The sequence below is a fragment of the Vombatus ursinus genome, unplaced genomic scaffold (assembly GCF_900497805.2).
Source record: "Vombatus ursinus unplaced genomic scaffold, bare-nosed wombat genome assembly UNPS02000749.1, whole genome shotgun sequence".
NCBI lineage: Eukaryota > Metazoa > Chordata > Mammalia > Diprotodontia > Vombatidae > Vombatus > Vombatus ursinus.
The window spans coordinates 16,797,776-16,820,167 of NW_020940527.1; the positions used below are offsets into that span (position 1 = coordinate 16,797,776).

The following is a 22,392-nucleotide window of genomic DNA, read 5'->3' on the forward strand; positions in this document are numbered from 1 at the left end:
GATTGGGAGGGAAGGAGATAAGGAATTATTATAGAGGAGGGTTTGAATTGGGGTGGGGAATACAGCATGGGCAGAAGGAAAGAGGATATTACAGGCTGAGAATAAATGTGTTTATGAATTTAAATTGTTATTTTTCTCAAATACCAAATTTTATGGATATTGTACCTCTAAAAACACTTTGCAAGGAAATATCAAATATCATTCTAAGCTTCAGCATTTTATTATGAGGTAATTATCTCTTTTACTTTTCTAAATATTTAAAATCATGCCCTTTACCACTGACTCTAAGGAACATAAAAATGAGAAACCGTAGCCTACGTGACACATGGCAAACCTCAGATAAAGCTACAGTACTACTTTTTGACTGCCCCCAGATTCCTGCTATACCCTGGATCGTTAAGCAGAAGAGATGCAGATTCTATTGCCGAGGCACGGCTTGAAAAAATGTAAGGTAGCCTGGATCTCATCAGAGGTAGATAAAGCAGTGATAAGGGGGTCAGCCTTCTATGCCTGCAATGAGTTTTATCATTAAATGAATCAGCGCACAGAATCACAAAAATCACAGAATTTCATAGTCAGCACCCCTCTGGCCATCTATACAATCCATACCAGATAAAGAACTGCCTCTGAAATATCTCTCAGTCAATCAAAAAACATTACTTAAGTATTTACTATGCCAGACACTGTGATTAGCACTAAAAAAAGGCAAAACAGTCCTTGCTCTCAAGAAGCGTACAGTCTAAGGGGGAAGAGATGCTAAAAAACATCAAAACAAAAGCATCAAAGCATGCAAGGCAAGCTATATGCAGGATAAATAGAGAATAATTAACCAGAGGGAAGGCACTAGAATTAAGAGAGGTTGAAGAAAGCTTCTGGTAAAAGATGGGATCATAGATTTAATGTTGGAAAGGTACCTTATGAGTCAACTAATACAAACTCCTCATGGAAAAAAAAAATCAGACAATTAATGCAACTCAATTCAACACACGTATTAAATTCCTTTTATGTTCAGAGTATGGTGTGAGGCTATTCAAAGTAAACAAAAAGCACAATCTCTACCCAAGGATTTGTAATAAATATTACAAAGGGGGTGTAACAGAGAAGTGAGTGCAAAATACTTCAAGGATGGAGACATTTTCACAGCAGGAAAGAGGGAGATAATTTAAGTGATTCCTGCACTGAGACATTAAGGAAGCTAGGAATTCTAGAAGGTAGAGATGAACAGGGACTGAATTCCATGGATGCCATGATCAAGAAATCAATCAACAAGTATTTTCAATACCTATTATGATCTAATCACTCTGCTGGACTCTGGAGATACAAAAACAAAGATACCTGCCCTCAAGGAGATTATATTCCATAAATGGAAAACACATGAAAAGACTATCTAGACCAGGGATTACTGTTTTCAATATGAGTCCCCTCTTTATGTTTAAAAATGCCACAGGCCATATAATTGCACAGTTGATATTTATTTATAGATGAAAATATATGATGATATTTCCCTTTATGTATATGGATTCACTAGTGCCTTATAAAAATTCCATGTCTATTCAAGGGTCTTTAGCCCATAGGCTCTTACTCAACAAGCTTTTGTTCATTGCTCACTCTGTGACTGTACTGGGCTAGTCTCTGTGGATACGAAAAAAAAAAAAAGAAATAGTGTCTTACATTCTACTGTAGATGGGGTTGGGGTTGGGGTTGGGGTGACATCACTGAACTAGCTAACAAATATTCTTGTATCCTTCACATAAGAATATAAACTACATTAAAAACTCTCCAGATAAAGAAGTACAGACAACAGAGATCAATTAAAAAAGTTTTTATGTGAAATGCTATTCTTCATATGTGGTATGGTTTGTTGTGCTTTGTGAATTTCTTTCTGAAATGTCAGTCAAGGTATTCACACTAGAAGGCAATAACTTCCTAAAATAGTTAACGACATAGACAACATTGGCTTTAAAACGTCAAACTAAACCAAAGGCTAAAATTAGATGATGACTATACACTGGTTTGATGAACAAATGATATTTACTCTCTTGAAACAATAGAAAAATTGTATTGGGATGACAGTGCTGGTGACTCCAGGACAGAAGCATTGGAATGGAAGGTTCAGGAATATCAGATGGGAATTTCCCTCAAAGGCTAATAGAAAACTCAGAAAATCAATGAAAAGATATAAGGGACAGTATATGAAGTGATTCTAAAATTATAAATTTTTTAAATGCCAAGCATTGATGAAGGCCTGGAAAGTCAATGATTCACTACCATTTGCAAAGATTTTGAGAAATGAGAATTAGATTATGTTAAAATTCTCAAATTAGCTTGAGTTTTTATTTAGTTAAAAATAACAGTGATATGGGCAGTTAGGCAATGAACTGACTCCAGACCTGAAGTCAGGAAGAACTAAGGTCAAATCCAGCCTCAAACACTTACTAGTTGTGTGACTCTGAGCAAATCACTTAACCTGTGAGCCTCAGTATCCTAGTCTGTAAAATGGGCTGGAGACAGAAATGGCAAACCACTTCAGTTTCCTTTCCAAGAAAACCCCAATGGGGTCATAAAGAATTAACCAACTGAAACAACTGAACAATAACAAATCTGTATTTTGAAGATATATCCCTCAATGGTTTCTTACAGATACTGAAATTCCAGCATTAGAATTTAATTCCTTTGTGTCAGATATTTCCCCCATGGGATTCTTGTTTTAAAATGCAAATATTCAATGCTTCAATCTCAGGTCTTTCATTGAAATGTTCTAATCTATAGCAGGCTCTTTGCACTGGGACCTCAAAGACAGAAAGGACTAGGCCAAATGGAGTGAAAAAGCATTTAAAAAAATATTCTAGTATTCCCACTAAAATAAGAATAACAAAATGGTGAACTAATTTGAGCTGCCATGCTCATTACCACTGAGATCTGAGGGCTCTATCGTTTCCCACTAGAAATTGGTGATAGCTTCTTAAATGAAGAACATTCTACAATGGAAGGTAGAGACTTTGAGTTTAGAAGGAAAGTTAAAATATCCTAGCTCATTCTGAATATTTAATTCTCTCCTCTGAAGGCTGGAGACTTGGTAACAGTGCTACTATATCCTTTGCTTTTTTTTTCCTCTCTTAGAATTCACAGCCGTATGAGGCCCCTGTGTCAAAGTTGTTCCAACATTTGTAAAAGAGAGAAACTTTAAGGGATAAGTTTAATTTATGCTTAGAGATAAGCAATTTTGACTTTATTTGATAGGTACTGGGCTGGTGGTTTTTGATTACCTGAGCCAGTAAGGCAAAAAAGCATTTCTTAAGCCCTACTATGTGCTGGCACTGCTCTAAGCACTGAGTTTACAAAGAAAGGCAAAAACATTATCCACACCCTTGAGGAACTCAGTGTCTAATGTCAGAGATAACATGCAAGCAAATAGGTACTAACAAGCTTTGTAATAAATCAATCAATTAACTTTCATTATAGGCCTTTGATGTGCCAGGCACTGCTAAGTGCTAGGGATACAAAAAGAGACAAAAGACAGTTCTTGCCTTCAAGGAATTTACAATCTAATGAGGGAGACAATATGCAAATAAATACATACAAATGAGATATATAAAGTGTAAATAAGTGATAATCAACAAAGGGAAGGCACTAGAATCAAGAGGGATTTGAAAAAGCTTCCTGTAGAAGGTAGGGTTTTAGTTGGGACTTGGAGGAAGTCAGGGAAGCCTGGAGATGAGGAAGGAGAGAATTTCAGGCATGGAAGAATAGCAAGAGAAAATGGCCAGAGTCAGGAGATGGTGTGTCTTGTTCCAGGATCAGCAAGGAAGCTGGTGTCATGTACCAAAGAGTATGTTGATGTAAGAAAAGTACGTGTAAGGTGTAAGATGACTGGAAAGGTAAGGGGGCAGGTTATGAAAGGCTTTGAAAAACGAACAGAGGATCTCTGACTTTGATCATGGAGATGAGTCATTGGAGTTTATTGAGTAGGGTGTTAAAAGGAAAATTTTTATTTAAGCTTTCACCCTGATTAGTGAGGCAAAACTCAGGAAAAAGAGAATTAAATTGAGTTTATTTAAAGTATGATAAGGTAGCAACACGTTGACAAGTTGATCACTAGTGATCAGCAAGAGGTTCAAGATGAAGCCAGCTTTTATGAATAATTTTTCTAATGAGATCAAAACAATTCAGATAAGTCCACATCAGCAAAAGACAGGCCATTGCGTCTCAGCTCCTCCCCAGTTGCCTGTATGTAATGTTTAACAGAAAGGGGATAACCTGGTATGAACTGATGGCAGTAATACAAAAGTTGCAGACCGGATGATAACCTCCATCAACAGAATCCCCCTCAACAGAGCCTCCCTTAACACTGATTTACAAGCTGGACTGGCAACAATGGCTGTGCTGAATCCGCATAACTTGCACTAGAGAGGTGATATTGTTGGACTTGAGTTTGAGGAAAATCACTTCAGTTGCTGAATAGAGGTTGAACTGGACTGGGGAGATGCCTGTGGGAAGCAGATCAACAAGCAGGCTATTGTAGTAGTGCAGGCTTGAGGAGATAAAGACCTGCACCATGATGGTGACAGTATCAGAAGAAATAAGGGGAGATATTCAAGAGATGTTGCAAAGAGGATAGGTCTTAACAATAGAATAGATGTGAAGGGTGGGAGGAGAAAGGACTGGGAGGATGTTGGGGCCCTTGTGGGGCAGCTAGGTGGTGCAGTAGATAGAGCACTGAGCCTAGAGTCAAAAAGACCTGAGTTCAAATCTGATCTCAGACACGTATTAGCTCTATGACTGTGGGCAAGTCACTTAACCCTGTTTGCCTCAGTCTCCTCATCTGTAAAATGAGCTGGAGAAGGAAAAGGCAAACCACTCTAGTATCTTTGCCAAGAAAATCCAAAAAAGATCATGAAGAGTAGGGCACGACTGAAATGACTAAAAAACCAAAGAAAGGGGAGGGTTAGTGGGAAAGAAAATTACATCAATTTTGGACATGATGAGTTTAAAATGTCTGCTAGATATCCATTTTGAGATGTCTGAAAGTGATTTGGAGATTTGTGATTCAGTTAGCAAGGAGATTAGGGTGAGATAGATAGATTTGAGAATCATCAATATAGAGATTGTAATTAAATTCATGGGAGCTCATGAAATCAAGTGAAGTAGTATAGAGAATGAAGAAAAAAGGTTCCAGGACATAGCCCTGTGGGGTACCCACCATTAATAGCCATGACTTAGATGAAAAACCAGAAAGGAGAGCTGAGAAGAAACAGTCAAATAGGTAGTAGTGGAACCAGGAAAGAAAAGCGTTCAGCTGGCCTAGATAAAAGACAGTATGAAAAAGAAAAGAATAATCAAAAGTGACAAACACTGCAAAGAGGTCAAGAAGGATAAGGATTGAATGTGTCAACTAAGAGATCGCTGCGGGGCAGCTAGGTGGTACAGTGGATAGAGCACCGGCCCTGGAGTCAGGAGTACCTGAGTTCAAATCCGGCCTCAGACACATAATACTTACTAGCTATGTGACCTTGGGCAAGTCATTTAACCTCATTGCCTATCCAAAAAAAAATTAAATTAAAAATTGAAAGAGAGAGAGAGATCACTGGTAACTTTGTAGAGCACAGTTTTGTTGAATGATGAGATCAGATGCTGAATTGTAGGGAGTTAAGAAAGTGAGAAGACAAGAAGTGAAGGCACCTATTGTAGATGGTCTTCTCAAGGGTTAAGTAAATAATATGATCAGAGCTGTACATTAAGAGCGTGTTCCTGAAATCATTGGTAGGATGGATAGAATTGGAAAGAAGTGAGAAAGATCTATTAAAAAATATTTCTATACTATATTACTTCTAATATAAAGGAAAGGATTGATAAGGACATGTAAAACCATTCATTCATTGATTTAATCTTTTTTTATGTGTGTGTATATATGTGTGTATGTATATATGTGTCACATTTATTTGCTTATAAATTTAATTTCTAATGTATTTTAAATTTATTAATTTAATTTAATTCCATTTAATTGTTTATTTGTATGTTTATATTCCGTGTTTTGCCTATTAAAAAAAAAAAAAAACAACTCTCCAGCTCTTATGTTGGAAGGTTGTTTTACGTTTTAACTTCCACTGGAACACTATAGATAGGGGCACCTCATTCTCACCCATGGACATGATATCACCAATACCTTGGAGCTGTGAAAAAGAAATAGCCCTAACTAAGATGTGAAATGGACCCATGTAGCCTATTGAAGAAGAATAAAAATTTCTAAGAAATGAGAAACATATTCATTGTTAGAAAGTAGCACATTGCACCACAAACTTCAAATATGGTGATAATTTCTATTTTATTCCTTTTTCAGGCAAAACTTTAGCATTAGCTGTAATTGGTGAGCTAAATGTGAATAACTCACTGTGACTATTTCATTCATTCAAGTATTTTAAATGACTTGCAGGGTAGTATGGTGGAGCTGTTGTATAAACTTTGGGATGTTTTTTTTGGTTTGTTTTTTTACATTTTTAGCTGAGAAGGACAATACACAGGATTTGTTGTTGGTATTATTCTTAATTATGTATAACAAATTTGTTCCATGGCCCATGCTTTGTAAATTTTAAAAGAATTTGAGGAAACCCAGATGTAAAATTGAAATAAGTGATACTATATTAATCCCAAAGAGACCCTCTAGGTGGGAGCAAACACAAGTCACAGAGTTTTAATTATTGAGAAGTCCCTGAGATATAAAACTAGTTCCCCACAAGTTCAGAAAAAAAAAAATTTGAGGGCTCTTTCTTTTTCACAGCTCCAAGGTATTGGTGATATCGTGTCTGTGGGTGAGAATGAGGTGCCCCTATCTATAGTGTTCCAGTGGAAGTTAAAACATAAAACAAAACTTGAAGTTAAAATAATAGTATGGCCTCAAGTTAAAACATAAAACAAAACTTGAGGTTAAAATAATAGTGTGGATAAAGATTTCTAACTCTTTCTCCTACGTCATCATCTGAGGGACTCATTGAGCAAAGTGAATGCTCTCTCCTATAAGCATCTGGTTCAGCTTTTTCAGCATTTGTTATGTAGGTCACTGCGCAAGATTCTCAATAAGTACTCCAAAATCCAGCTCAACTTGGCAGACATACAGAAAATATTATATGGGTTTAGTTTTCTCCAAGAAATGTACATAGACACCTTCCCTTCTTTGTTTTATCCATGACCCAGTTACTGCAAGTATTATGACCTTTAGCAACTGCATGAGTGAAGACAAGCATATTTGTCTATGATTGAGAAACTAGTCTTAGTTGAGGGTCCTAACACTTAAATAGCATCTCCCCCACCATGTACCATATCCCCCACTCTTACCATATCCTCCCTGCTCAGTATCCAATGAGATCCAGTGACAGTGGCCTCTTTGCCGTTCCATGAACAAGATACTTCCTTTCTTGGCTCTGCGTATTTTCTCTGATGATCCCCCATGTCTAGAATGTCCTTTTTCTTCATCTCTGGTTCTTGGCTTCCCTAGGTTCCTGAATCAAGCCCCAACTAAAATCTGACCTTCTACAGGAAACTTTTTTCAATCTCTCTTAATTTTAGTGCCTTTCCTCACTTAATTATCTCATAATTATACTCCATAAAGCATGTCTGCTCATTATATCCCCCATAAAATTGTGAGGTCTTTGAAGGCCCGAACTCTCTTTTACTTTTTTTTTTAACATCCTTAGATTTTAGCACAGTGTCTGGCACAGAATAGGAGCTTAATCAATGTTTATTGATTTATTGATTAACTGACAGACCCAGGTTCTACAAGGTCCAACTATTTTGAAAACAAAAAGACTAACAATAACAACAACAACAACAAAGAAGAGCTATACATACCAAACAACAATGAAACCAAGAAAGGATGTGCAATACACGAGTGATAACTTTAACTCTGCTGCGTCTTACTTCCTTATGCTGTTACTTCTACACAATCTTTTTTTTTTTACTTCTACACAACCTTAAAATAGACCTACTTCCCCATTTGTACTTTCCTTTGTCACGATTTGACCTACTTCACGATCACAAGCCATGCTCCCTCTGCATCAAGGCTGGAGATCTTATGCCTCTTTGATCCCCCTCTGGTGCTAAAGGTGGGTGGCCTGTCCTAAAAATGATGAGAGCTAAAATATGTAGAATGAAATGTAGTCCCCACTTTTTTAGATGGTAAAATGGGGGGGTTACTATGAGCAGGATATTCTACTAGGCATTGAATGAGATAAAAGACAAATCTAATATAGCCACTGCTCTCTCAAAGAGTTTGCAATTTAAATGGAGGAGATAAGACACATGACTTTATTCAACAATGTTTTTGTTTATTCAGTCATTTTTTAGTTGCATACAACTCTTTGTGACCTCATTTGGGGTTTTTGTGGCAAAGATGCAGGAGTAGTGTGCCATTTCCTTCTCCAGCTCATTTTACAGATTAGGAAACAGAGGCAAAGAGGATTATGTGACTTGCCCAGGGACTCACAGGTAGTAAGTTTCTTATAGCAGATTTGAACTCAGGAAGATGAGTCTTCCTGACTCCAGACCCAGCACTCTATCCACTATTTCACATAGCCACCTCCAATTCAAAAATACTTACTAAGTACTATACTATTAATTCATGAAGTCCTTCAAGTTTTTCTACATCTCTGCATAACAGTGTTGTGCTATACAGACTTAACTAATATTTGTTGTATTGACAAGTACTGTTAAAGAAACAAGGTTGAAATAAAACATGGTCTATAAGCTATTGGACATTATAGGACAAAAAAAGGACACCATGGATACAAGCAACCTTTTCCAAAAGGTGGGAAGGATCAGTCAGGGAAAAAACTATTCTAGATCTGTTTCTCATCCAAGAAGGTACCAATTTTTAGGATGGAACATATGAAAATAATACCACCATCTAATCTGTTACAGAGGAGAAGAAAATGGAGCATAGAATCACACACACTTGAGATTTGGGGAGATTTGGTTGGAATGGCTTCAGAGAAAAATAGATCAGTTACCATGAACAAAAGTTCTACTAGAGAGATCAGCCCAAGGGGTATGGGAAGCTCTGAAGAATAAAATTCTATTAAAACAAAGACAAATAATTCTGATGAAGAGGAAAGGGGTTGATTGTTTAAAGAGACAACTTTGCTGGATGAGGAATCCCTCAACCATCCTAAATTTTAAATAAACATATGTAGAAATGGAAACAAATACAGAGAAAAGAAAAGAAAATATAAAACTTGTATGATCCTTTAAGAATAATGTCAGAAATGCTAAAGCACAGAATATGCTGAAGCTGGCAAAGAAATCTAAGGAAAGTAATTTTCTTTCTTCATATGGAAAAAAGAAAAGGATGATCAAGGAAAGGATAAAACTGTTATGTGATGGAGGCGGAAAGGAAGTATTGCATAGAGGTTAGGGCTATAGGTTTAGAGTCAATAAAGACCTAGGTTCAAAGCCTGCATCAGTCACTTGCCAACTGGGTGACCCTGGACAAATCATTTAACCTCTCTGGTCTTCAGTTATCTCAGGGATAAAATAAAGAGGTTGCACTCAATGACCTCCTTTTAAGGTACTTCTCAGTTACAAGCCTATATATATCCGAAAAGGCAGAGTTGCTTAACTCATTTTTTTGCTTCTGTTTTCTCTTCCAAGGAGAATCTTCTTTGAACTTAGAAGGACAGTGTGGGGAGGGGAGAGAAAAAAGGAACTGATACCTAATATAAGTAGAGAAATAAAGATAAATAGATCATTTGGGAGCACCTAGAGATGTCTTTGATTATTTCTAGTCACAAGGCCCAGAATTCTGAAAGAACTGGAAGATCTGTGATTTTCCCAGTGGCAAAAATAATAGAGGAAGACTTCTGTAAAACACTGAGTGAGAGTTCCTGAATTAAGTTATACCTCATCATTTCAGAACAGCAAGATATATATGAAATAAAGTAAAGAATAACAACAAAGGGGAAAGAAAGGAAATCCCCACAAGGATAAATCCATAGAATAAAGCAGCAGAGAGAGACTGAGCAAATTGCAAAACAAAAGACATCATGATACAATGAAGAACAAAATGGATAAATGAAACCAAGGAGAAATCCATGTTAGAAAGGAGGCAAGGGAACATGAGGGTGTAATAACTATAACTAGATCCAAATAAATTGAGACAGAACAACTAGAAGAAGCCCCTATGGAGCTGAGAAGCTTAATAAAAATAATTTATGCAAGAAATAAGGAACAAAATTAGAGTCCTTAAAGAATATTTTGGAAAGGAGAAATAATGGCTTAATATAGAAAGTCAAAGATTGTCTATTACAATCTTGCAATAGACCCTCAAAGAAAGAAAGGTAGGAAGAATGAAAAATGCAGTGTTCAATGAAAGATGTTAGAACTAATATTAGGACAAAATCACAGGAAAACAAAATTTTGAGAACACTGTATTCTATGGATGAAGGGATAACATGGACTGAAAAAGTAAATACAAAAAAATGTACAGAGTAAATATAGAGTAAATTGAGAGTGTGAGCACTAATGCCTTGGTGAATCAAGAAAATCTCTCTTTAGAAGTTAGCACTTGAGCTGAGCCCTGAAAGGAGACAGAAGTCCCTTATAAAAAGCTGAGGCCAGTAGGGACAGAGTTCCAAAATGGGACAGTCTGTGCAAAGACTTGGAGATAAGAAATGGAATGCCAATTTGGATGAAATGTAGACTATGTGAGAAGCAAAAGGTCTGAAATATAGGTAAATGAAACTAGACTATAAAGGGATTCAAATGTCAAACAAAAGTTTGTATTTTATGCTAGAGGCAACTGGAGACCACTGGAGCTTCTAGAACACAGGAGTAATATAGTCAGGCCTGTTTTTTAGGATATAAGTCATGAACAAATCCATATAGCAGTAGTAAACTAAATAGATAAATCAATGGTTATGTGCTACAAGAAGGAGTAAAATTATGTATCTTTGAGAAGGCTCCCTTTATCTGACAGTCACTGAAGGAGTAATGAGAAAATATTTATGAGTGAAGCCCATGAAGGGGGATCCAATGATATTATCTTAGAGAAAGGATGGAGTAAGAGGAGTTGAAGTCTTATTTCTTGGAAAGGTGCAACTTAGCTGGAAAAAAAATGTCATTCTAAGAGTTCAAGTTAATGGAGGGTGAAAAGGCCAGATTCTGAGACAGGAGTTACATATTAATGATCACAGGTCTTTCATGGAAAAAAAATAAATTTAAAAGTTTGAACACTATACCGCAAGCCAAAATATAGGAAAACACACCAGTAGTATTGCAAAAAAAAATACAGATTGGTCGGAGCAACAAATTACCTATAGGAGCCTTTTCTTGAGTTCAAATTTGACCTCAGACACTTACTACCTGTGTGACCCAGGCCAAGTCACTTAAACCTGTTTGCCTCAGTTTCCTCATCTGTAAAATGAACTAGAGAGGAAATGGCAAACCACTCCAGTATCTCTGCCAAGAAAACCCCAAATGGGGTCATGGAGAGTCAGACACAACTGAAAAGTGACTGAACAAAAAATAAATGTTTGCTAAATTGAAATGATTTAAATTTAAATTAATATTTCAAAGCACCAATCATCAAAATGATGTAATATTTGTTTAAAAAGAGAAAAGTAGAACAGTGTAACAAAATATAATAAAAATAGGCACTTTATATATGTATGTACATATATATATGTAGATTTACACATACATATGTGATATATACATGTGTGTATATATACATGTGGGAGGGAGATATGCAATGTATCTATAAGATATGACATATAATATATACATATTTATACACAGATACACACATATGTGTATATATCATATATATAAAAAGCTTTGCAGACCTTATGAAATGGTGATTATAGTGGCACTCATCTGACAGGGTGGCTGTTGAGGATTAAATTAATTCAAATCCCACTGCAAACTTAAAAACATTATATAAATACTAATTGTTATTATGATTGTATACTTAACTCATCATTTCATCATTTTGAATGTTGTTTCTGTGGTTAATTCTTCCCCGACACATATTGTGATCACTCTTTAGGTCATCTTTCAGAGTTGCTATGGCCAAACACGCCATCACCCTTCCACCAATCTGGAGGTGAAGTTTTTCAAATAACTATATTGGACATTAGACGACCAACAACCATTAGAATGGTGCTCAAAATTTCTCCAGTTTGATTACAAATTTATAGCTGGAAGGGATATTAGAAATGATTGAGTCTAACCGCATTTTAGATAATATTCATAAAGCACTTAGCACAGTGCCTGACACATAGTATGAACTATTCAAATGTTTGCTGGTGAGGAAGCAGAAGCACAGAGAGTTTATATGAATTATTCAGGCTCATGCAACTTAGTGTCTGAGGCAAGATTTGAATTCAGGTCTCCCTGATTCCAAGGCCAATGCTCTATACACTATATTTCTCTACCTGTTTAATTTAATCACATCTTTCTAAGCTTAAACTCTACTGCAGAATCTCTATGTTAAAACATCAGCATCCACATTGAGCAGAGTTTTATATTATATGCACACACATATAGAACATTAGTATGATATTGCCCTAAGCAGTCCCACTCTTCTAATCTTAAATATTCATGCCTAAAATATCCTGTGCTTGCCATACTATTCAAACAAACAACATCCAAAAATGGTTCATGATCCTAGCAAATAGCCAGGGGAGGAAGTAACCAGTTCTATGAGGACATGCCCACACTTTCAAATGACAATGGAAACCTCATAAAGATGACCAAAAGAGATCCTGGTAAAACATTTTAAAAAATTTAGAGTACCTTATAAAAGTAGAATGAGGTCTACATCATCATCTGAATTTGAAAAGTACCGCATTATTTTTAGACTCTTGCCTTTACCTTAGACTTAAATTATAGATTTTTCTTGTCCACTAGAATGAAAACATCAGTTAAAATTAAGGAGATGCTGATTCACTTAAATATGTAGTGTCCTCATTATGAATTAAATATTTTCCCCAGCTTCTTGCTTCACATCATTTCCCATATTTTGTCACACTAATAAGTTATGTTCAACGTATCTGAATTAATTAACGAAAGAAATGTGCAGTGGAGCGAAATGAATCTTTAAGCCTTGGCCTGACTATTTACAAATTTTGAAAATTCTAATACAAATATGCAAATGTGAGGTGAAAGAAATGTGAGGGAATATGTTTTGAAAAATCTGATATTCCAATACATTTTGAAAGTTGAGTCTTTCTGAAACTTGAAACATTTTTTAACCATGTTTCAGTGATTTTCTAGAGATTGCTAGTCTAGTTAGATCAGATGTTAAGATGTTGTGTGGCTTCTCAGAGGCCTTTCTAATGATACAATTTCTATTTTCTCCCTCTCTAACTTGAGACAAATATCTTTGGAATGAGAAAACCACCTAGTAGCATGGATTCTATTGCTATGGAAACAATAAGTCAAGAAGCTCTTCAAGAGGAACACCTTTGAGTTGAGGATAGAAAGAGGCAGACCACCAGAGGGGTGGTCAAAGGATCTCTAAAAAGTTCATAGATATTAGGGTAGTTATATACCATATTCTAGCCCTATACTTCCTGGCTTCTTTAAATAATATATAACATTTATGTAGTTCTTTATTGTTTGCAAATAGCTGTACAAATATCATCTTATTTGATCCTCACAGCAATCCTGGGGAGCAAATACTAGTATTATACCTATTTTACAGCTAAGTAAACAGGGAAGAGAGTTTTAGTGAGTTGTCTGCGGTCACGTATCTAGTAAGTGTCTGAGGAAATATTTGAACTCAGGTTTTCCTGACCTCTGGGCAACTAAGTGGCACAGTGGATAGAGTGCCAGGCCTGAAGTCAGGAAAACTCATCTTCTTGAGTTCAAATCTGGCCTCAGACATTTAGTACCTGTGTGCCCTTGAGCAAGTCATTTAACCCTGTTTGCCTCAGTTCCTTCATCTGTAGGAACTGGAGAAGGAAAAAGCAAACCACTACAGTATCTTTGCCAAAAAAATCCTAAATACAGTCATGAAGAGTCAGACATGATTGAAAAACAACAACTTCTTGATCCTAGGTCCAACACTCTTTCAACACCTCACTGCCATTGTTGGTTGTACAACACACTTCTTCCCCTCATGAAAGAATTAAACAGGCACTTTAGGTAACAGAGAATAACAAGTAGCAATCTCAGCTCAGGAAACCACTGGAAGTTTCCCATGACATATGGGGGAATTCCTGGATGTCCTTGGCAGCAAGCACAGACAATACCTGTGATAGACACATCGCTCTGACTGGTCTAACTCGGCTTCAGACTGTCAACAGGCAAACATGTGGCAAGAGAAGAATGAGAAATGTCCCCAATGACAATAGCAGAAGGAGCATGAGCAAGCAGTACTCAATATTAACATTTCACACAAATGCAAGTGACAGGTGGTTCAGGAGGGATCTGAGGATTTGGCCCACCAGAAAGTCACCCAGGAACATCAGGGTACAGCAGGTAGAAAATCTGGCAAACAATAAAAAGTAACTGAAAGTTTTGTTGGTTTTTGTTTTAATTTGATTTGTTGTTTGTTGTTTTAATTTTTAAACAATCAGTGTGGGTCATTAGACACACTATTGATACATATGTTATGCCAAATATTTTATGGTATTTAACTGCTAATAGAAGCCCAGATGATAAAATGTAGAAACACCAAATTCACAGAGTCTATAGACTATGATAGGGACTGATGGACCTAGTGCTGGAAAACACCTTAGAGTTCACTTAGTATAACCCCGTTATTTTCCATATAAGTTAACTGAAACCTGGAAAGATGAATTGTCTTGTTCAAGATAACAAGGTAGTCAATTTCAGAAGCTGGTGGTAGAGAAAAGTTGGGGAGGATAATAACTTCTTAATTTCTTGACCTTTCCTTCTCTTCCATGGTTGCTATCCATACCATAATAGGAGAGAACAACATCTTTTAAAGAAGTTATTGATTGTAAAAGTCCAAGAGAAGAAATGAAAGAATAATGAATTATTCTTCTTTCTTTATCAACTTCTTCCCTCATTCCTCAATTAAAAAAAAATCCAATCTAATTTTATTTGTTTGTTTTTTTTCTATCCACAGAGAGTGAAGAAGTTTACCAAAGGCAGGTGCTTTCAATTTCCTGTATCATCTTTGGTATCATCATTGTGGGCATGCTCTGTGCTGCATTTTACTTCAAAAGCAAGTAAGATACTTTATGTCTTGTATCATAAAGTCATTTCTCAGGGTAGGCTCTTAACATTTCTGTTTCACAGCTCATGTTAAAAACAGGAGCATCCCCTGGGAGGCACTAGACCAGCTGGTTTGACAGGAGAATCTTTTCTCATCAAATCTCAATGCTTTGGCCTAAAACTTTAAAATGACTAATGAATTTAGGAATGTTGGTTATAGGCCTATCTTTTCTTATCAGCAATAAGACAGATGCCATTATGCTCCAAAGATCAAGAATCATTCCTATGTTACTTTCATCTGTTAAGGGTCTATATGCATGTTTAGTATCTTTTCTATCAGGATATAAATAACCTTTGTGAAAATGGGAGATTACTGCTGAAACACACAGGGCACCATCCCATTCAATCAAGAGCATGAAATTTCACTTTAACAGGAAAAAATGTTTTCCATATCCTCACTTTTCGTGATGCAGAGAATAGGTTCAATAAATTAACAGGTAATCCTACTAAAAAGATTATATATAAAAGTAGGCAGATCATTTAACATTCATGTCAATATAGATAACTCAACTCAGAAAATCTGTTTTTTGAGGTCTACATGTAATTAGAGAAGGGAAAAGTGGGCGCTTTCCAAATAAGCATACATCTTTGATTGAGGTGGGTCAGTCATGCTCAAAGAGAAAATACATTTGGATCCACTTAAAATAGCGAAAAGTCCGGCTCTTTTTGAAAGGGGTCTATTAAGGCTGGAAATTTTGAAGTGTCCCTATCCTCCACTTCTTACAAGTACAGTATAAGCAGTATACACAGTATAAATACAGTAAGCACTGGAGCCAATTAAAAGTCATTTGTGGTACATAAAGGTGTTGCGGAATCAACCTTGAGCTATTTTGAGAAAACAGAATGAGTTGCTACTTAGTGTGCTTCTCAGAAACCCGAGGATTAGAGATTATAAATGGATCTAAACATTCAACATGTTGTTTGCAAACTGGTAAAGTTTTAAATACAGACAATCACATAGAGTGTCTGCATATACACACATGTATAGGTACATATACAGCCACACATAGATTATGTATATGTATGTACATGTTTACACATGTATGTCTATATGTATATACATGTACATGTGCATAATGCATACATGCATATGAGAGGCAATAATGTAATGCACAAAGAACTGATTGGCATCAAATTCAAGAATACTTGGTTTTAATTTCAACCTTCAAAACTTATCTGAGCAAATCATTTAACTTCTCTGACCTTCAGTTTCCTTATTATTAACCCTCTGATTATTAGCATGAACTAGGCTATATAATAGATAGACCCTATATTCACCAAAGATATTTGCCATTATCATGTAAGATGTCCAGTGCAAAGTTGAAATGGAGGAGAGACATTCCTTATAGAAAAATCAGTCAGTCAGTCATCATTTTTCAAGTACCTAGTAGATGCCAGGCACTACAGGCAGAAGGAAAAAAAAAGAGTCCCTGCCTTCTAAGAGCATATATCCTGTTAGGAAGAGAAAAAAGGCACACACATGTTATATATATATATTTAATATAAATATATATGAAAAAGGTACACATACAAATATATATATGGAAATTTAAGGGGGAGTGCACTAGCAGTTTAAGGAGGCATTTAAACTGAAGAAAAAGAGGGAGGAGTGGAGAACACCTGGATAAATAAAGGATTTCAGACTCTCAGAGCTTTCAATCTATCATTTCCTGGGGGAGTGAGTGGGCACAGAGATGAACAATAGCTCTTCAAAGTCTCAGGCTGGGTTGCAGTTAGTGTATAAATATGAACATATCAATAAATATCAGTGTGACTCAGAAAAGATTACAAGGTTGATGTGAAAACAAAGCTTATACAAAGGTATGGAGATGTGAGATGAAATGCAGAAATCCCCCAGATACATTTGTTTGTAGACAGTGGCAAAAAGTCTTATATCATTCCAAACTTCTTCAGTAAGGTCTAACCTCCTCAAAATCATTTGCCCATCAGTAAAAACTGAATGGTCAAAAAATTCCTATTATACAGACTGTGAGAAGCCATTGAATGGACAAAACATGCATCTGGCCTATCCGTTTATTTTACACAGACCAATGAATGGGCAATGAGCTTGCCCCAGAATGGAATAGAAAGAGGAGAGCAGGCTGGATTTCTTTAGGATATTGACCAGAGTTTTGTATGACTCCAAGCTTCACCCTGAAACAAAAGGCTACCGTTTTGTAAACAATATTCTTATAGTAATGCTGTATGTCTCCAAGTCATGAGCTACCACCTTCTATGAAGAATTGAAGTTAAGGGTCATCTGAAGGGCAAAGAAGAATGGCAGGGTGGAAGTAGGTGAGTAGGAACATATTGCTAATGAAGAATTGTCCTAGAGAAGTAAGATAAAAGACATCATCATAGAGAAGTGTAACAAGAAAGGAAGGTGATTTAGTCACATATCAAAAATTCAAAACAACTGATGGGAAGCCCAAGGGGATTTATTGCTCCATGTAAAATATTAAGATACCTAGCCCTATGGATGATTTGGGAAAGGATATGGTCAAGAGTCTCAGAAAGCATGAGATGGCATGAATGGGTGGTACCCTCCATTGTTGGAGGGAGTACCCACGTTGGGATCTACATACTGAAGGGACAAGTCATGAGGCCGTCGTGAGCATCCAATGAATTAATGAATATAAAATACCTTGTAAACCTGAAAGGGTTAGTTATGTAGCAATTGATAATATGTACATACATGTATATGACATTAAAGGGTAATAACAAACATATTTTATAATAAAATTGAAACTCAGAATACAAAACTCAATCAATCCATAACTGCTGATTCTAGGTATTAGAGACAGCTGTGGAAAAGTTGAGAGCTTCATGAGAGGGCCTGCAGAACTCGGTGAGCTCAGTTTACTCTCTGTCTCATTGGGACTGTGTCCCACCTCTGTCTCCCACCAATTTGGGAGAGGAGAACATTCACCATGGCAGCAGCAGGATTCAGATATCAACTACCATCAAGGCAGCAGAAGGGTCTCTTCATAAGTGCTGTGTATGGGGAAGAAATTGTGTATTTAACAATAAGCAAATTACTTTGAAGAAGTAGTTAATCACTTATTTTTAGAGTATAATTTGTAGTTGCACCACATTTAAACTAAAAACTGATTATGGTAATCAGGAGAAATGGAGAACAGCTGGATAAATAGAGGATTTCAGTCTTTTAGAGCTGTCAATCTCTCACTTCCTTGGGCAATGAGTGGGCACAGAGATGAACAATAACCCTCCACAGGCTCAGGCTGGGTTGGACTTGGTGTATAAACATGAAAACATCTATAAATATCAGTGTCATTAACAGAGGCTCCAAAGGACCAAAGGCAAAGGGGGAGCAGTGACCCAGAACTTGCCTGCCTTTCTGATTGACCAGCTGGAACCCAAGGAAGACCTTGGGGCACGGAGAGCTATTCCCTTTATGCCAGTCATGAGAGAAGGCCTACGTCCTGAAGAAGGCTTTTATGTTGCATTTTAGGGCTTTTTCCTTGTAAGTTTCCCTGTGTATGCATAAAAGTGAAAAGCAGGCTATGGTGTCAAAGAGAATAATAGTTGGAATGAGACATGAAATCTAAGGATTCTCAGCCTTTGTTTCAAACGACTTCATTTTTCTTGACCCATGATGTGTTTGAAATTTAGTCTTTAAAAATAGTTCTAAAATCCCCTTGCCCTGGAGAGGATGAAGAGGTTGATAATTATAAACCTTTTCCTCTAAGCAAAGGAATGGGTTTGTCTTATCTACATTTCCATTATATATTAAAAAACCCTCCCTACATGAGACCAAAATTTGGAGAAATCAGGACCAACGCCTGTATTCATTATTCATCACAGATTTGAAGAATAAACTGAAATATTTATATGGAGTTAAATATGAAAAATGGCTTCCTTTGCTGGATCATCTTCCAACTACGCCTTAAACCATAGTTATTCCTCAAAGTTAGGTCCTGGCCCTTCTTCTTTTCTCTTTCTGTACTACTTCACTTGGTAATCTCATCTGCTCTCATGAATTTCATTACTGTCTCCATGCTAATGATTCTCAGATCTACATATCCTTCTCCAAACTCTCTGATGACCACCAATCTCACATCTCCAACTACCTTTCAGCCATTTTTAACTGAATATTAAGTAGACATCTTGAACTCAATCTATCAAAAGCAGAGCCCATTCTCTTTTACCCTAAACCCTTCCCCCTCCACTTTCCCTATTGGTGTGGTAAGCAGCACTATCTTCTCAGACCTTCAGGTTCACAAGCTAGGAATTATCCTATGCTCCTCACTGTCCCTTATCCCTCCCCATCCCAATCCTTATTGCCAAGGCCTGTAGATTTTACCTTTGCAACATCTCTCAAATATGCCCCCATCTGTCCTCTGACACTACACAAGTGATTACACGTAGAAGTCAGACAGAGCAGGTGAGAGGTTCATATACTATATTCTTCTTTGTCATGGTTTAAATTCTAAATCTGTTGTGAAATAGTGGGAAGAGCTCTGGACATGGTGTCATGAGAACCAAATTCCATCTTGAACTTTGCCACTTGCCACCTGTTTTTTCTTGGGCAAATCTTTTTTTTACCATCCTAGGTCTCAATTTCCATATCTGTTAATTCTAGGGTTAGACCAGTTGTTCTTCTCAGTCAATTCAAATCTAAATCTCTCAATTCAATTCTAAATCTATGATCCCATGAGCTTAGTGTCTGATACATTTCAGATGCTTAATAAATGCTATCAATTGATTGTTGAGTGAATTTTAGTGTTGGAGAAGAGAAGGGATTAAGAAGTCTATGGGAGATCCTCAGAAGCAGAAAGAGAAGATACTAAGATAGCTGAGAAAGGGCTAGAGAAGATCCAGAATTTGATCTTGGGTGAGTGATCAATTTCCTCACTTACAAAATGAAGGGATTGAACAAGCCATCTTCTAAAGCCACTTGTAGCTCTCTATGTGTGATCCTAGAGATGAATGCTTTGTATGATGATAAAGACTACCAAGATGGTGACCATGATAACTACTTAACAGTAATATTTTAATCAAATGGGTAGGTATTGCATTGGTGCCCACATGCCTAATGCTAGTTAGGCTAGTGCTTCTGACTAATATGTTGGACCATGGTTTCTCAACACTATACTGATTGTCTGAATCACTGATCCTGTTGTAGCAGTGATAACCAATTTTGCAATGGACTTTTTAATGGAAATATAATAGATTTGTTTCTAACAATAGGCTACAGATTGGCTGTTGGGAAGTAGCTAGATTATTAAGACTAGATTAAAGCCAGCAAGAGGATAAAAGCTTCTCAGAGAATTGAAAAGATAAAAGGAATGTTTGAATGGGCACAACTGCATTCTATTCTCAGCATTTCATTGAACTTGTTTGATAAAGTCAAAGAATTCTATAATTCTCAGTGACCTCTAAATAAAACTACTGTAGCAACCAAAGGTCTCTTTGCTGTAAGTCACACAGAAAACATGAACTGTACTTTCATATTTCAGGTAAAAATGATTCATGTACAATAAGACAATAAATATTTCTTAAGCACTCACAGTGTGTCATGACCTTTGTCAAGCACTGGGGTTACAAAGACACAAAGACAACATCGCCTGCTTGTAAGGAACTTGCATTTTAATGGGGGTGATAGAAGTAATAAACAGTTAAGGAAATATAAAGAATATACAGGTAAATATATATTCATTTCAAGAGGGATATAAAGTTCTACTAACTGGGGGTTGAGGGGGAAGGGAGGAGAATCAAGAAGGCTTCCTATAGGAGGTGGCACCTGAGATAGGAAAGCAGCTTCTAGCTTAGGTTCATTTAGAACATAGCCCAGGTACAACCACTTACAGGAGGTGTTTTCCCCTTGAGGAGTGGTGCTGCCTGCCTAGACCCTCTATAGAAACACACCGCAGATGACATTAGAGGGGAAGTTATATTCCTTAAAACTTCTACAATTATCCTGGGGTGGTCTACAGCACAGATAATGTTTGCATTTCTGGTATATCAGAGTACTCTATAAACACTGATTAAGATGGCCAACAATGAGTGAGTCAGTCAAACATTTAATAAATATCTACTGTGTGCCAGTCACTTCTACACACTAGGGATAGAAAGAAAGGCAAAACAAATAAACAAACAAAACAAAAACAAGTAAACAAATAAAAGGAGCCCCAGCCCTCAAAGAGCTCACCATCTAGTCTGGGAGATAATAGGTAAACAACTATGCACAAACAAGCTATAAACCTGATAAATCAGAGGAAAAAAAAAAACTCAGCAGAATTAAGTACTAGAATTAAGGGACATTATGAAAGGATTTCTATAGAATGTGGAATTTTTGTTGGGACTTGAAAGAAGCAGGGAAGCCAGGAGGAAGAGTATTCTAGGCATGAGGAATAGACCAGGTAGGTCAGCATAACAAAAGGTAGAGGAACATCAAAAGACTTGTTCTATCTCCCCATTGAGGTCAATGAAATACCCAACAAGCAAAGAATGCAGATGCCACTCTTTTTTCTTTACAGAACTGGCCCTCCAGTGTGCATCAGGAGAGTTTCTCCCACTAGGACAACACACAGAATCCTTCCCTGCAGATTCTTATTACTGTTCTATTTCAGATTCCTTACACTAAATAACCCAGGGCTAAAACTTTTCAGCAATACACACAGGGTATGCGCCAAAAGTTAGTCAACAAGTATTTTTTCTGTACTTACTATATGCAAGGCATGATGCAAAGCATTGGAAGTACAAAGGCCAAACAACGACAACAACAAACAGCAACTACAAAAATCTAAAGCAAAGCTGGTCCCTGCTTTCAAGGCTTCACGTTTTAAAGGGAAGACAACATGCAAACAACTATGTACACCAAAGATATATACAGTCTAAATGGGACATAATGTCAGAGGAAAGACCCTTAGGGGACATACTAAGAAGTCCTCTTATAGAAGATGGGCTTTGGCACGAGTCTTGAAGGAAGTCAGAGAAGCCAGGAGGCTAAAAGCATTTAACTTTCATCCACCCACACAAACTCTACTTAAAAATGGCATATCTCCCCACTCCCCAGTATTTTCATAGATAATAGGAGGCTACAACTCAATTAGATTCATTGTGTATGGTTCCCTAGTGTGATAGGAATGATGTCTCCTCGGAAATTTAATATTGCTATCTTTAGAAAATCGTAAA

At 36.7% G+C, this 22,392-nt stretch overlaps 1 protein-coding gene across 2 annotated transcripts in view; it reads left to right on the forward strand.

Annotated features, from left to right (window-relative positions):
* The window catches only part of NRG3 (neuregulin 3), a 1,130,481-nt gene that overhangs the window by 1,077,449 nt on the left and 30,640 nt on the right, over positions 1-22,392 (forward strand). For both annotated transcript variants that reach the window (XM_027860767.1, XM_027860774.1), the window contains exon 5: positions 15,086-15,188. In XM_027860767.1, the coding sequence (XP_027716568.1) occupies positions 15,086-15,188 (103 nt within the window). The remainder of the gene's footprint in view (positions 1-15,085; positions 15,189-22,392) is intronic.